Source organism: Chroicocephalus ridibundus, chromosome 5, assembly GCF_963924245.1.
Source record: "Chroicocephalus ridibundus chromosome 5, bChrRid1.1, whole genome shotgun sequence".
Taxonomy (NCBI): domain Eukaryota; kingdom Metazoa; phylum Chordata; class Aves; order Charadriiformes; family Laridae; genus Chroicocephalus; species Chroicocephalus ridibundus.
The window spans coordinates 7,425,971-7,442,708 of NC_086288.1; the positions used below are offsets into that span (position 1 = coordinate 7,425,971).

General features: G+C 48.6%; 1 protein-coding gene across 4 annotated transcripts in view; it reads left to right on the forward strand.

Moving 5' to 3' along the window:
• The window catches only part of SLC4A4 (solute carrier family 4 member 4), a 207,645-nt gene that overhangs the window by 133,508 nt on the left and 57,399 nt on the right, over positions 1-16,738 (forward strand). For all 4 annotated transcript variants that reach the window (XM_063337111.1, XM_063337113.1, XM_063337114.1 and 1 more), the window contains one exon: positions 4,838-4,914. In XM_063337111.1, coding sequence (XP_063193181.1) covers positions 4,838-4,914 — 77 coding nt within the window. The remainder of the gene's footprint in view (positions 1-4,837; positions 4,915-16,738) is intronic.

Here is a 16,738-nt window from a genome sequence, read left to right on the forward strand (position 1 = left end):
ACGCTTGCTGCTGCATTAACACTGGGACGCCTGCGGAATGGCTGCTGCTCCGGCTGTCCGTGTTACCCACACTATCGCCTCCCGCTGCTCTGTTTCACTCAGATTGGATATTAGGAAAAATTTCTACGCTGAAAAGGTTGTCAAGCATTGGAACAGGCTGCCCAGGGAAACGACGGAGTCGCCATCCCTGGAGGTATTTAAAAGATGGGCAGACGTGGTGCTGAGGGACGTGGGTTAGTGGTGGTTTTGTCAGCGTTAGGTTGATGGTTGGACACGATGATCTGAAACGTCCCTTCTGACCCAGGCAATTTTATGGTTTACTTTGGTTTTTTTTCTTCATCTGGGATGAAACAGGTAGGTCAGCCTGCGCTCCCCCTCAGACGGTGGTCCCCTCCTACGCCAACCGGAGGGATTTCCGCCATCTGTCTGGCTCTTCAAAGGGCTTCATGAGTTTTGCTACCAATGCAGCATTACAAATGCAAAGAGCTTAAAAATTTTAATTTCCATATAAATTAAATACAAAAATATGCTCCCTTTGTCACACAGCGAGCCGGCCCCGCCAGCTTTATCTCTCGGTGATGAGCTGGACTTTTCTCTGGCCCCGCTTCTCTCCGATGATCCTTTGTAGACCGCCAGCTTTATCTCTCGGTGATGAGCTGGACTTCTCTCTGGCCCCACTTCTCTCCGATGATCCTTTGTAGAACATTAGTCACCAGCAGCCTTGCTGGTGGTGGAGGAGCGAGCTGTTCCTCCAGCAAGGCACCGCTTAGTGCACCGATGGCACAGAGGCGTTCCTTATAGGCCGTAGCGACCTACAGAAATCTGAATTTCAGGATATTCCCCATGAAAGATGACTATCGAGTCTGTTAGTAGGATGAGGTAATACCGTGGAGGGCTTGGGACTGCCTGCACCAGCACGGCCAAGGAGAGGATCATGTCGCCTTTGCCAGAGAGAGATAGTGATGTAAATTAGACCTGAATCAGGAAATGATTCTTAGTTAGCAAACTGCCTACGGGTGAACATTGTGTGCTGAGGAACTTCTCACTCCGCTGGTTTGCTCAGGGCTCGGAGAGGCTGGGAGGCTTCTTGTGTCCTTCTGCCCCCATGGTTCCTCTCGATTCAGAGAAGCTGCTCACCCAAGGACTCCCAGTTTTTCACGGTTGGCTTTTTCCCCTCTTTCAGGTCTTCCCCAGAAGTGCTGTTTCTGGGCTTACCCCAGAGACTGGGATTACCTTGGGTCGCCGTAACCTCCCAATGGTTGAGTCTGCTGCAGAGAGCTGCTCTTATGAGCAGGATTGTTATACGAACATTTACAAAATGAGTATTGGACACGTCCTTCCTGGTTTTGGGCCTTCAAAGGTGCACAACCATTAGGAACCTGAGTCAGAAGGGATTTAGGCTGTACAGATTTGGGCCACAACGTCCACAAAGCCAAATGGCTTTTGAGCCAATGTTGCACGTGTTGCATCTTGCATTTCTAGCAGCATTTTTCTGTTAGTGACTTTGTTTGGCAGCCAAGATAAATTCAGGGGTTTGGGGAAAACTTCTAAATGCAGGCTGGGATACTCTCAAGTTCCTTAGGTCAGCAAAGCTGGTAAAAGGTGAAGCTTGTGGTTTCCAGGCTGGTTTAGAGATCGTCAGAGTCAGTACTGAGTGGGGCTGGTCTGAACTTGAGGACCTTGTAAGGCGCCTTCAAAAGCTGAGATGCACAGACACCAAACCTGAGGGCAGAACAGTCATTCTGTAGTCAAGGTTATGTTGGTAGGGAGGCGCGGTATTTGCCAAATCAAGGGGTTCAACTGGAAAAGGCAGGCACGTGTTTTGGCACGTGGGTCTGTCCAAGTCAGGATTAAATAGGAGGTGCCGTGAGAAGAGCTGCTGTGAGTTTGATGTGGTTATGTTGCCTATGCTGGGAGAAAGAGCCTGCTAGCAAGAGGCGATAAAGTCATTAGCCACTTCCATGACATACAGAAAGAAGGAGAGTTATCTCCTAAGGATCATTGAGCCTTGGGCATCTAATAAACAAAAATAGACCTAGAAATTTGGAAAACCACCAAAGCAGTCTGCAGAAAATTAAGGGATACCTTCAGCAGATGCCTTTCTCTAGGGCTGCATAGCACAGCTCTTCTGAATAAAGTGCATTGAAACACCATTGAATGACTCTATAAAATAAAATCATTAGTATTTTCTACCCTTGCTCAAAGGTTTTTGGAAGCCATACTTTCTTCCCTCTCGGCTGGAGTCATTAGCCATGCCAGGACTCAGGGCCCTCGTGGTAGGGCTTGAACAAGAGGAGATCAATCTCCGCGGTGCCATCTCGCCGTGCGCAGCAGAAGAGCGGCTCTCCCAAACCCACGAGTGGCTTTGGGCAGCGTGGGATGCCCAGTCCTGAGAGCGGCCCACCAGTGTCCCCGTCACTGCGGGTCTTGGAACTTCTCCAGATCTCTTCATCTCTGCCCAAGACTTTCTTGTTTAATTTCCCTCACGGGGTAGCGCTCAGGTGTTAGAAACTGATAGAAACTTTGCTTTGACTCGTCGAGCTGCGTGACACCAATTATCGGCCTGAACAAGCTTCGCATTTTTAAAGAAAGTGCTTCTCTGATTCCTTATTTGATATTGTTGGCTCAGATTTGCAAAGCAGCCATGCATACCTCCGCAGCGAGCTTTAATCTTTCATTTTAATTTATGGGTGCGTTATATACTCGTCAAAGATTTCCCAGAATTGGCACTGTCGGTGCAACCTTTAAAAGATAATTAATTGCACCATGCAAGAAAAAGGAGCCCTGGGTTTCAGTAATAGGCTTCGGGATAACCTGGGTTTATTTTGATTTTTTTTTTTTGTCCAGCTTTGCTTTTTACCAAATAGAAGTATTTATTAAATAGTCGCATCACAGAAGGTGTTACGAACAAGGCAATGTCTACGCCATGTAGCAGACTCAACATCGGTCAGCAGCTTTGATCACTTTTTTCCTCTTTTCTTTATGTGTTTATTTCCTGCCTACAGGTTGATGTCAAACATTCCATCAAAATTTATAGACGTTTCTAAGTCTGGCTTGCTAATAATTAATTAAGAGAAGGGTTACTAATATAGGTAGGCTTCCAAGTGGCATTTCTCACTCTATGAGTAAACTTATTGGTAAAAAATATTGGTAAAAACTTTGTAGAGGCAAGTGGGGTCTTAAATCTGGCTCGCAATAACAGCAGGAAGAGGAAAAGCTGGGGATCCCCCTTTTATAGTATCTAATTTATCTAATTGTGCTTGGCTTTTGCTGTGTTGAAGTTCCGGAATGTGGCAATAACACACAGCAGGTGTATTGTGATTCCACCTGGATCATAAAGAATGCTTGAAGTCTGTCTCCACATCTGCGGAATATATTGGAAAGAAAACCCAACTCTGGGAGTCCAGATCTTTTTCTTCTCGCTCCTTTTTTTTTTTCTTTCTTTCTTTCTTTTTTTTTTTCTTTTTTTTTTTTTAATTTTTTTTCATTCTTTATTTTTCTGGGTATGCTGATTTATTATAGACCTTGTTTGCACTGGGAGCTGATGAACACTGAAAGCTTGGACGGTCATTTCGGTATGCATATCGAAGCATAAATTTAATCAATATTGTCTCAAAACATAGGCTAAGTTGGGAAATGCATGAGTGCCGTCTCTTTTTGAGTATTCTCTGTCTTTGCAGTTAACGTTCAGGGACAGAAACTCTGTGATAGCAGCTCCTGTTGCTGTGCTTCTGGTTCCTGCGAGCGTGGGTGAGAAGGGATGGGGAAATTTCAGAAGAAAATGCATACTGCCTGCTGTGGTTTATGATACTCTGTCCACCCCAGAAGTCTTTTTTTTTTTTTTTTTTTTTAATTAAATTATTTTTCTTCTTCTACAATGATGCCTGTTTCTGGGTTTCTTCAGTTTTAACTACAGATGCTGGGATTGTAGAGCTGAACCCTGAAATCATGGGGCTTTTTTCCAAGTTGTGTAGAACTGTTTCCATATGTTCTGCTGGTCTCCGAGAACGCAAGAATGAGTAGGATAAGTAGTCCATGAGGGAGCAAGCAGCTCCTGACTATTTGTGGTGGTTTGCGGTGTTTGGCTGCCAGCGTGTCAGGATTACCGACGAGCAGTTGTCTGAAGAAGAACTGGAGGTGAACTGCTTCAGCTCTTTGTCTCTGGGGGCGTTCTTCATCTCTCAGGGGTGTTCTTCATCTCTTGGGGCTGTCTGGTGTGAGGAATTGGTGGCTTTTGGCCTATCAGTGTGGTGTACACGTTGTTTTAATCCATAAAATGCCTAAGGTTCATGAGCTTAGTTAATGAGCTTACTTGAAGAAAGGTAATTTTTCATTATTGGCTGTTTTGAAGGACCAGGAGCTGTCAGCCTCCCTCGCTGCGTGAGCTGCCCGCCAAAATCTGGGATGCTGAGGAACTCAGGGCAGATGCCATCTTCATTGGAGAGCTAAGGCAAGGGGTTGGCAGGCCGGAGTGACCACCAAGGTCCCAGCCCTGTTGAGGGATGGGTTTGTGACTGGGTCCAACGCGACCCAGCAGCATCAGGGTCGGCAGCCTCTTGCTGCTTTGCTTTTTCTTCCGCAGGCAGGAATTATGGAAAGTCTTTAGGTTCTTTTGCTGTCCTAGGAGTCGTGGGAACGCTGTGGGTCAGAGATGACGAGGTGTTAGCATCTTCCTATCCCATGTGCCACGTAAAGTCACAGAAAGCAGCCTGTCAGGGTCTTAAATTCCCCACATCAACCTCCCTTGTGCAAGGAAGGGTGTTGCTGTAGCCTGAGCCTCTGTGTTTTTCTGGGGGCGAAACGGGCGCTTTAATTGGTGTCGACATTGTTCTTACAGGCAGCCCAGCCATGACTCACAGAAACCTGACTTCCACCAGTCTGAACGACATCTCTGACAAGCCCGAGAAAGATCAGGTAAGCTTTAGCCTCAGACTCTGCTTGGTGATGTGTACGGTTAGGAGCTGCATGTTGGGGAATACCATAAAACGGAAGGAGAAGAAGAGGGTGAACAAGGTGAGTAGAGTATTTCCGAGTCCCGTGATTGATCCCCCACTTTGGGAGCATCAGCTCTTGAAAACAGCAGGTTAAACTCTGGCGAGGCCTGAAGCAGGTGACACCGCGTACATGACATCTTGCTGTTACCCATGAGAAAGAAGGGAAAATATCCAGATTTGATGTGTTTTGGATCCTCTTCCTGCTGAGAAGAGGGTCTTCAGGGGTTACAGCGAGGACCTGCAGAGGAGTAAGGTCCTGCAGCACTCCAGGGCGTGTGTCCGCAAGGGCCATGGGGCAGATGAGGAGCATGCAGGGGAAGGTGTCCCCGCCACAGCAGCTGGTGGAGCAGAAGATGCTACCTCACCCGGAGCAACCCTTTCCATCGCTTCTGAACGGCAACTGTGGAGACAGGAAACCGTGGAAGAGCAGCTCCAAAATGGAGATGAGTAATTAACTTAAAATTGGCCTTCAGTGCCAAGTCTCTGAGAATTTAATCGAGTTCTTAGACTAGGGCAATGTTTGCGGTATATCGTATGGGCTGCCTTTGTGTGTGTTCTCGTCCTTTCTGAGGGCTGAAGAGTCTGAGGGGTAAGAGTGAGTTTATTTCGACTCTTAGAAAACTGGTGGCTGAATAAGGTCTCTGTGCAAATTTCAAAAAACCTTTGTCTTGGTTCAAAAAGTGGGTTATTCTCAAAGCGTGACTGTTTCTTTCGGAGAATCTTTTTTTTTTTTTTTTTTTTTTTCCCCCTGTGTCTTTCAGCTTTCTCTAGTCTAGTTATTCTGAATGCAAATGAGAGTTACTTGGGAAAACGATTTGGGTAACGCAGTAAATGCTGGCCAGCTGAGAATGACTCGAGTCCTTCCAGTGGTGGCTGGTCGCGATCTTCTCTGAGCGCGGTTCTGCCTTAAAGGGGCACAGCAACATAATCAATATAGAAAAGTGAGTTCAGAGTAATTAAAGATTTCAAAAAGAAATATGTATTTATGTAAATAAATGTACTTTCACAGAAAGGGGAGGGGGGGCAACGTGTTTTCCATTGAGCTCCATGTCATTCAAAGTTGTAGCATATATCTACATTGGTTCGTTTTGCCAAATATCTCTTTCCTTTAATATATGCAGCCACACCTGGGGAAAGAGTAGGATTGTAAAATAGCTTTTTGTTCATTGGAAAGACTACGTTTCATTTTTTTTTAATCACGTTATAATTGGGGTCTTACAGACTAGCAGAAAACTAGGTCTGAATGCTGTAGCAGGCTCCATAGATCTCAGTAGTGCAAACAGCCTGAATTGTCCCCCCCACCCCCCCTGCTGAAATGTCTCCGGACACATACAGACAATAGACTTTTTGTGTAGAATTGCATATAAAAATAGATGTTTTGGTATTGCTAATAGTGCAATCTGTTGATAAATCCAGTTTGGATGCGCGCTCCAGAGTCTTTACCTTATAACGTAGATAATGCTTGTCTGTTTGTAGTGAAAACCGTTACTTGCAAACTAACTAGTTCCAAAAAGCCGCTTAGTTAATTAGCCCGTGTCCTGCTGATGAACTCCTGCACAATGGAACCCTTGTACTGGTCGCCTTTCAAAGCAGGCCTGAGAAATCACCTTACATCTCAGTTTTCGTTACCGATTGACTGAAACTCCGGTCTTGATGAAGTTTGTGAAATTGTGGCCATGCCTGGCAACTTTCTGGAGCAGAACTTTGCACACCGTACCGGAGGCATGGGAATAGTCCGTCACGTTTTGACAACAGGAGCTGGAAAGAGAAGAGATTTCCTTGCCTTGACAGCAGCATGGCTGGCTTTCATTATTTTGGTATCCTGTCTGGAAGGTTGACAATTAATGAGGCCATATAGCGAGGTATGAGTCTCCTGGAGAAAGAGGCTATTCCCGCTTTCATTTATTTGTGTGTGATAAGCTCAAATAAGAGCTGCGACAGGTTGAAATCAGTTTATAACAGTTCCTTGGAGCAGGACTGGGACCTAAGCTCTTTCATCGATCGCTATTTTTGCTAAGATAAAGGAGAGTTAAAGGAAGAAAGGCTTTGAGCAAACTTCTGTATACCTTCAAAAAATTTCCTGCCTAGCTACATCCTTAATTTTCAGTCCTGCAACCTTTACAGGCTGCCCAGGGAAGTGCTTGAGGCACCATCCCCGGAGGTGTTTAAAAGACAGGCAGACGTGGTGCTTAGAGATGGGGTTTAGTGATGGTTTTTGTCAGTGTTAGGTTGATGGTTGGACTAGATGAGCTGCAAGGTCCCTTCCAACCCAGGCGATTCTGTGATTCCATGATTGTATACCGCTAATTGGAATGGTGCAGTTAGCAATGTAGTGGTATTATAGCCAGGGTACTCCTTTAATGTGTGTTTCAGTAGGCTCTTAGTGAGCAGAAAGACACCTCAGTAAAATTAACGTAGAGGTTCTGGATGCTCTCTCTTCCAACTCTTATTGTTGCTGTCTCCATCTCTTTCTCTTCATGGAGGCAGTGCTGGTGGCCAGTCCTTTGTAGTTGCAGTATGACCTCAAGCCCTCCCTTTTTTAGGTTGGTGGGGTGGGTTTTGTCATTGTCACCCACATGACAACGTGGAGAGGGACACAGGACGATGCCATAGGACAGCCCTTGCCCTGTGCGCTCATCTAGCTGGGAGCAGCTGTGACATTTCGAAGCAGACGTACCTTCCAGTACTTTGAGCCTACCTTGGAAAGTCTTCTTACCCAACCAGCAGCCTCCAGCCCCATGAGATTTAACTTTCTCCATCCGGAGATGCTCTGTCTCTGCGTAGCAACAGTTCCCTCATATACTTTTGGAAAAGCAGGTGGGTCTGGGCATCACCTGCACCTTCCCTGCTCCTTCCCTCTTTGTGTTGTAAGGTGCAGGTTGAAAACTGGCGTCTCCCATTATCCGACGCTGGTAATTCTTTGTTTGGGGTCGTTCTCTGTGGAGCCACACCAGGAGCAGATCTCTTGGCACACCGGGGTTGCCTCACCACCAGTGAGCACTGAATTTTTCCATTCAACTCCATGTATGCAACAACTGGTGGTTTCCAAGGATAGCCTTTGAGGTTAGAGGCAGGAAAAGGAACCTGGAAGAGGTCAGAAGAGGACACTCTGGCAGGGGGAAGGCTCCGTGCAGAAGAGTGGCATGTGTTGGCGTGTTATCTAATACGCTTGGCCACTTCTCTCTCCTCTTGGAGCTGTTACTGGCAGCCGTGCTTGAGCATGGTCACCTGGGCCAGCCTGCTTTCAGGTGGCTCTGGCTGTGGTTGTTTTATTTAGATAATCCAATTAAGGAGCAGTAAGCAGCTGGGACCTCAGCGACAAAGGCGAAAGCCCAGACTGATCCCTCCAAACATAAGCACTTCTTTGAGGTGCCTGATGTCGAGCCCGGTCTCCTGGGCTTATTTTTCAGTCCCTGGGGAGAGCTGGAATTGCAGAGGGGGTTCAGGTTTCAGGTGGGCTGGTTGCCTCTTGGACAATTGCCTCGCTATCTACAGAAGAAGCCCTGCTAACGTAGACAAACTCTGGAGAGGCTTCAGCTAGGACAGATGCATTTATGCATTGACACCTGTGCCACGGCAGCACCTGGGTGAGGTGGGTGCTTCTGTCACAGCAGGGTGGAGAGGTGCTAAAATTGCTTGAGGTCTCACCAAGGGCATGGCGGTGGGGGGTACCAGAGAGCACTGGACGTGCTTAGGTTTTCCCTAGAGATCTGTTGGAGAATCCTCCCAGAGGATGCCCTCCCTGAGGTTTGCAAGGGTCTTCTTTGTCCTGCCCTGCGGAGAAATCAGGCAGGACGCCGATGTTCAAAGGGGAACGTGCGGTGGAGGTGGGACAGTTGGACAGAGGGACAGTAAGGGATCAAGAGGAGCGAGGGAAGACAAGAATCCTCAGCTTTCCCGTGACTGTGTAACGAGGAGCTGGGCTTTGCTTCGCTACAGGGACGCAGGACCTGGTCAGATGTCCCCGTCCAGCTCGGTGGCGTTCTCGCAGATTGCAAAGATGAGTTAGAAGACAGACAGCACTGAGGATGAGGGACAATGTTTGTGGTCGTCCCAAGGCACGCTGACATGAGTACAACAAGCGGTAATAACAAGAGATACGGTGTTAGTAAAATCATAGATATCTCTGAGCTTTACCTGTATTAAGGATTGCGAGGCTGCGTCCTCGACCCTTAGGGAAGGGCTGGTTTTATCCTTACTTTGGATTTGCTTTGATCTTGCTTTTGTTTTGTTTTTCTCATACTCTTTGCCTTCTTAATACACTTTTCAGAGTTAATCTTCTTACTGGGTGACCATTAAGCTCTTTCACAAAGAAAAGGAACTTAGAATCCCTCTTGGAAAAAGCTGGAGTTGGGAAAGGACAGAGGACGCTCAGGCATTTTCCGAAGGACCAGCCGAAAAAGTGGTGCCTGTTTCCTAAACTCCAGGGCAAAGAGCCATCCCTGAGAGAGGAAGGGTGGAATTCTCTTCCTTATGTTTGAGACCGGATGAAATAATTTTGCCATCAGAACAAGATGGGGTGAAATCATAAAAAGATGTGGAAATCTGAAAGTAATAAAGTCCTGGGTTATTTGTAAGGTTGGGATGTCTGCTAAATTAAAGATGCCGTGTTACTCTTTTCCCCCTTTAATTTATGGGAAGCAAATGATTGTAAAGCTGAAAGAAGAGGAAGGGCCAATTACCAAAATGTGGAGTTTGCGGAAAATCTTTTAACTGCGGGATTACTCATCACAAAAGTTGCACCAATACTATTGATTCGGCTCCCGTGGGCCCGCAGCAGACAAAAGACGGTGCCCCCCTGCCTCGGATGGGAGGCTGGTCGTCACGCCTGGTGGTCTGTGGAAAGGGAAGTTACTAAGGCAGTGGTTTGTTGTTTATTTTGATAGGGCAGAGTCGGATACAGTCGATGGCAGCGCAGTTTATGGACACCAAAGCTTTGCTGTCGGTACAGGGTTTGCCGGTGTAGAACAGGCTGTAGAGAGGATCCGCAGGCAGCAGCGAGCCGGGGTGGCTGGTTGAGCAAAAGTATTTCCTCCAAGAGACCTCTCAGCCTTGATTTACTCTTATCACGTTATTTTGGGGCATTGGGATCTGCTGACGGTCACCAAAGGGACGATCCCAGCTGAGCTCGTGGGATAAAAAGCCCTAACAGGCTGTTTATTGATGTCTACAAGAGGCCAAGGTTTGTGGGGGAAGAAGCGAAGAGGGGAAGAGAGCCTTTATTCCCCTTTTCACTGCCACGCTCAATAAACTGAATAAAGAAGGGGAGCTCCGAAGGAAATCTTCCCTTTCCCCCTCCAGCCTGTGTGGGAAGGTTGTCCCGGAGCTAAAGAAAAGGCTTTTGATTGATTCCTCCTGCCCCTCTCCCGTCTGCCAGCAGCGCTGAGCACCCAGACAGCTCTGCCTGGTTAGGAGCCGATTATTTATCGATATTCAAGTCAGGTAATTTGCACAAGCCGGCTCCTCTCTGCCGTGACGGCTTCGTTCATTGTACTGGTTTACACTGGGATGGCAAAAGGGACTGGTTGGGCATCCCCAGTGTCTCGCAGAAGACGCCAGGGCCCTGACCCAAACCGCTCTGCCGATAAATAGCTGCATTAAAGGCCACCGAATTTTGCTGGTTTATCATGATTTTGCTTTGGGCTTGTTTGATGTTTCGGCAGTTTATAAGGATAATTAGGGGAGGGGAGGTGTGTTCCCTTTCGTTGTGTTTGTGTTGGCAGAACACCGCTGCTGAGGTAGCGGTGCAGAGAAGTGATTTGCCTTCATTTTTCTCATTTTATGAGGTGTTGGCTGCAGTTAAGGGACTGGTCATTTGCATCTAGATAGACCAGCAGCGGTCTTTTGGATCTGGTCTTTTGGACAATTTATTTTTCTTTTCTGTTTTCCAATTAATAAATCGGCGTGGAGGCTTCCTGGGCTCTGAGCTCTCTGTTGACAGATACATCAGTGGTACTGGAGTGGTGTTTGAAAGACCAGGACTTCTCACGGCAGGACAATTCCTCCAGCTCTTGAAGGTTGAGCCGTTTGCTCAAGTTTTTCCTCTAACACCATCTTGAATAACGCCAAACTGAAAGACCTAACAAAGGTTTCTCAAGCTGTCAAAAAAGACATCCCCGTGGTTGACCCTGCTCTGGTCCACAGCAGAGATGGGGGCAGAAAAAGCAGGTGTTCCTGGTGGGCTCTCCAGCAAACCTGGAGAGGGCGAGGGGGAGGTACACGTGTGTGTGCATGTAGGTCGTCCAACCAGATGGAGTTGGAAAAGATCTAACGCTTCTGCTGGTTTAGGTGCATCTTAGCCAAGTTTAGGTGCATCTTAGCCAAGTTGTACATCTTCTCTGTATTTAATGCAAACAAGCTTTTCTGATCTACTTGTGTCTCTCGGCCCCTTCCCAGTTTGGATTGCTCTCGTCTGAGCTCCTGCCACTTGCCTTTTGTCCCGGAGGGTGGAAGGAGAGCGCTGGGCGACGGCAGCAATTTGTCTGTGCAGGGCACCCCAACCTTCACTCTTTGTAGCTGGTGGCATCCCATGCTCCTGTCTGATTTTCTTTTCATTACAGGCTCGTCTGCAGGTCACAGGGATTGCCAGTGCAGGTCTCACAGCCTGGACCTCCTGGAACCCCCTACGTGGGTGACCGGTACTGACGAGAAGTCATCCTTCTGCTGCTATGAGCTGTGTACAACAAGAGGTTGGGGTTTTTCCACACGACCTGATGTGGCTACACGAGTAAAAATTCCAGGTGTGGATTATGCTACCTCGGGAAGGTTGGCTTTGTGCTCCTGGTTGTCCAGCTCTCCACCATCCGTTCTTCTGGTGCAGATAACAACAGCCATTTGCCCCGTGCCGCCAGGGTGTTTTTCTGGTGTGACTTTTCCATTCTCTCTTGTGTTCAGCGCACATCAAGATAGGGCAGGTTGGGTTGGAACTAGATGATCTCTAAGGTCCCTTCCAACCCAAACCGTTCTATGATTCTGTGATTTTCTGTGCGGTTTTCAGCTTTCTAGCCGGTTTCGAACTGTGCTGCCACGTGCTGGCCTGTAGTTGCAGGATCTGAGTCACAAGTAGCTTCAGGAGAATGTTTATAAAAGCGTCCCCGCATGATTAATCTGTGGAAATATTAGTGACCTTGCGTATGCTTCGTATGGCTTACACCGTGGTTGGGCTGAGCTCTCCTTTGGCAGCGCGGCTTGGAGTTTCACCCTGCCTGTCCCGTGCAAGACATCTCGAACCAAACCGTGCCTGCGGCCAAGTCCCTTCTCAGTCTGAGGAGCCTTTTGGGGACGACAAGGTTTTAATCCTCTTGGCGATGCCCAGGGGACGGTTTGTCATTTATGGTGGTAGAGCCGGGATTGTAAGTTGGCTCTTGATTCGTGCAGCCTGAATAACTTGAAAATATTTCAAATCACTTTTTTAGCTTTATCTGTGAATGAAAGTGATTGAGAAGAGTCAAGTACAGCCTTTACTAGTCCCTTCGTTGCCGTGGTGCGAGGGGACCGAAGGAAGCTGGGGAAGTTCCCGCTGCCGTTCCCGCTTCGGTCCCTCCTCCCGTGAGAAATCCTTTGGCCGTGCTCTGTTAAAATGTCCTTGGCAGCTCCCAGTGGCTGAATCGCTAGGAGTTTTTAATGGTCCAGATGTAAAAGAAAGGGGACGTTTAAAGAAAATCTGTTTTATCAGGGACCGGTTATTACTGAGCTGATGCAACAGCATCTAGAAAATGAATATATGGTGATGTAAGGGGCGTTTACAGACCTGGCGCTATCTCCGCTTTCGAAGGGCTTGTGCATGGGACAAAAATGGGCTCTGAATGAAAATGGTCAGTCGGGGAGAGGCACAAACCCCTCCTTATTTGTTGTGGGGCGCCCAGTGTTTATTCAAACCGGTGTTTCCATATCAACAGGGAATCTGTGCCAAAGCCAGCTCCAAAGTTTGAAAAGAAGCCGGCCGCCTTGAGAGGGACCCTCCGGCCTTTGCTGGGGGAGCCGTGGACAGGGAGGGCGCTGGTGGGATCCCACTCTTCAGAGTGCAGGCCGGTGATGAATGGTGGGAGGGAGTCGCCGCTTTTCCCGTTTGGACAACGTCTCATCTCCGCAGTCACAAGCAGCCAGTCCTAATTTTTAGGTCTGTCAGCCTGGATGACCTACTTTCACTCCACGGTGCTCAGGGAAAAATGACCGTCTTCCAGTACAGGCCACTGCCACCCTTCTGAAGGAAAGGAAAAGTTTCTAGGAAGTTCGGTAAACTGGAATTTCATTTATTTTGGCCTTTTTTTGTCTCGATGCAGAGAGCGGTTTAGCTGGTCTCGTTTCTCCCCGCACCTCTACAGCGTTCCTGGGTTGTGGAGTTCTGTGCATAGACGAAGCGCGGAGAGATGGAGGTATCCCTTGAGCTCAGCATTCATGGGATAATTTATGGGCAGGTAATCTTAAACGTATAGGCGAACAGATGCAGAACAAGGGAGAGACAGGGGCGGATTCAGATTCCTGGGGGAATTAACCTTTCCGAAGTACAAAAGCTCTGTGTGTCTGTGCTCCAGCATGGGAACCCCATGGTGAAAAGCGATGCTGTGCTGAGGTGAGCGCACATCCCCCTGCGCAAGGGAAGCAGAAGACAGAGGGGAATTTTTAAATGGCCTCTGTTAAATAATGCAGCCCTCGCCTCTTCTTGCCCCGCGTCCCCACGGAGGGTTTTTTTTATCCCGAGCCTTCAATCGTGCTCCGGGGCAGCCCGGTGCCACCATCCAGGTCCCCCACGCTGCGCTTGGCTTTGTTGTCACAGGAATTTGGGGAGCTGGATCCCTTCTCCCTGTGATCAGGGACCGTGGAGCCTTCCTTGAGTTACACAAAGCAGTCCGGCTCCCGATGGTAATCTGCATGAGCCGCCTTTAATTTGAATGCTCGGGTTTTGCCTTACTTCGAGCGGGGAAAGAGCTGCGTTTAGTTTGGTTTTTGCTGCGCCCCGAGCTCAGCAGGAGCTGGAGCCTGCGGCCAAATCCCACCCTGACCTTCACGTGGGCTCCTTGTCCCCACATCAAGCGCTGGCTCTTCTTAGTAGCGCGATTCTGGAGGTTGTTGAACGTGGCAAACTCGGAAATGGTGTGTGGGAGAGTGAAAAAGAGCAGGTTGGAACAACAGACTGTTGGAGACGCTAAATATAATCTAAGGGTCTTCAGCTTGGAAAAGTGTGGCCTGGGGAAGAGGAGGGAGATTAGTAACGTGACGAAGGGCGTAAAGAAGAAGAGGAGGGGTGGAGCGTTTTCCCCACTGGACGGGATAGCCCTGGGAGCTTTGCTTTCCCAGAGCCAAAAGCCTGGAAACTGTATTTTTGATATTTGCCAGACAGATAGCATTCCCAATTTCTCGTGCTGGTGCCGTTTGCTTTCGTCGCTTAATTCCAGTGAGGATGGCAACTAAATGCTGCTAAACGGGAAGGGGAATTCGAGCTGTCTGTCTGTTTATAGCTTCCTTAGGTGAAGTCGATGCCTGGCCCTTTCATTCTGATTTTGTGTTATTAATAGTGTTAATGGAAGGATGAGGCAGGGATTATTACTTGCCTGCTGTATCTGTGTATCGGCGTTGGGCCTGAATAATATTTTTCTTTGTTTTTCCTTTTGCTGTGGGGCTTCCCTGCAGGCGCTGTCAGGTGAGGAGGGTGGTGGCAACCCATAGGGGAAGATGCTCTGCCCACAGCAGAAAAGGTCACGCCAGCCGTGGCCTCACGCTTCACTAACAGGTTTGCTTTGGTCTCAGCCCTCCTCTCGCTTAGGGCTGATTTTTCAAACAGCTACAGAAGCTTTACGTTGTGTAGAATAGGTGTAAGAAGGCTGTGTCCCGTCCCAGCTCATCAGGACCGCTCTCCCCATCAACCGGCATTTAATTCCAAGCGATGCTGATGGTTTGAGCAGCCTGGGTCCAAGGCATTGATGGCGATGCTCCGTGCGCTGAGGTGTCCGGTTGGTGCCTCATAGAATCGTAGAACCATAGGGTTGGAAGGGACCTCTGGAGACCGTCTAGTCCAAGCCCCTGCCAGAGAAGGGTCACCCAGAGCAGGTGGCACAGGAACGCGTCCAGGTGGGTTTGGAATGTCTCCAGAGTTGGAGACTCCACCACCTCTCTGGGCAGCCTGTGCCAGGGCTCTGCCACCCTCACAGTGAAGCAGTTCCTCCTCATGTTTAGGTGGAACTTGCTATGCTCAGGTTTGTGCCCGTTACCTCTTGTTCTGTCACTGGGCCCCACTGAAAAGAGCCTGGCCCCATCCTCCTGACACCCACCCTGTAAGTATTTATAAGTGTTGATAAGGTCCCCCCTCAGCCATCTTTTTTCCAGACTGAAGAGACCCAAATCCCTCAGGCTTTCTTCATAAGAGAGGTGTTCCAGTCCCCTCATCATCTTGGTAGCCCTTTGCTGTCCCCTCTCCAGCAGTTCCCTGTCCTTCCTGAACTGGGGAGCCCAGAACTGGACACAGTACTCCAGGTGCGGCCTCCCCAGGGCAGAGCAGAGGGGCACGGCGCAGAGCTCCATCCCCAAAAAACAATGGATTCCAAGCATTCCTAGGCTTGTGACCTCCCTTTCCAAGGAGGCTGTGGCTGAACAAATGGTGTGTTCTACCTGAACTCCAGCTCACGCAGCCAGAGGGTTTGGTTTGGCAACTCTTCCTTAGGCGAGGGGTGATCAAACTCGACTGTGACACATAGGGATCTCCGAGACATCAGCACCCGCACGTTCCTTCCAGGCTCTTCTGCAAAGGCGGGAGCCTTTGATGATTTACAGTATGATTTACAGTAATGCCACCAGCTAAAGGGCTTCTCTGTGTACAATTTTAGTACTTCATCGTGGGCTTTTGGTTAGCTTTGTGTTTCTGGTGCTTCAACTAATGACTCATTTAAAGGAGTTTCCGCTTGCCTTGGGTATTCTTTTGCCTGCAGACTATTTGCCGGGGTCCCGGGAGCCGTATGTTCGCTCAGCCGAGGGCTCTTTTTCACCTTCTCTTGCTCTAGGGTGTCGGGCAGCTCTGCTCTTAGTTGGGCTAGGTGCTCCTGAAAGAAAGGAAGAGGTTTTCCATCCTTTATGAAATACTTGGTGCTGAGCGATGTAAGAAATCAGTCCGACTTGGTCCCTTAGGACCCAAGGAACAGATGCAATAAAAGCCGCGTGGACTTAGGAATTGCTCTCATTTCCGATAAATCTTAAGTGGTGCTGCTGATAAGAGAGCGTTACGATGCATTTAGGGAAAGTGTGATTTTTCAGGTTGCCATGCCTTTTGGCAAGGGCAGCCTTGGAGACCTGTGGCCTTTAACATAACATTAGCGGTCAGGTTTAGCAGAGCATGGGGAAAGTGAATATAGTGTTTCCATCTGCGCGGCTTCCCTCCCTCCATCCCTGCTCTCGGGTGCTGCCGAGGACTCAAATCCTCCTGAAGCTTTTTTGGGGAATGGTTCAAAACGGAGTGTAAGTGCTGACTGCACCCTTCCCATCACCTCGCTGATAAATGATTTAGGAAAGCGGCGAGCGGTGCTGCAAAACTCCTTCGGAGCAAAAAAGACTATAAGGGTAGCTCTTGAAAATCATCCACGCTGTTTGTTCTCCAGGTGCTGCGGGTCGGTTCTGGTTCAGAAAGGCACCTGCGGTGGGGCCAACACCGTGCTTGTTCAGCGACCCCCGTAAGCCCGCCACCAACCTGTTCAGCAAAGTTGGACTGTTTATTGGGGGTTTACCACCTCCCCGTTATTTCTTATTTATCTCCAATT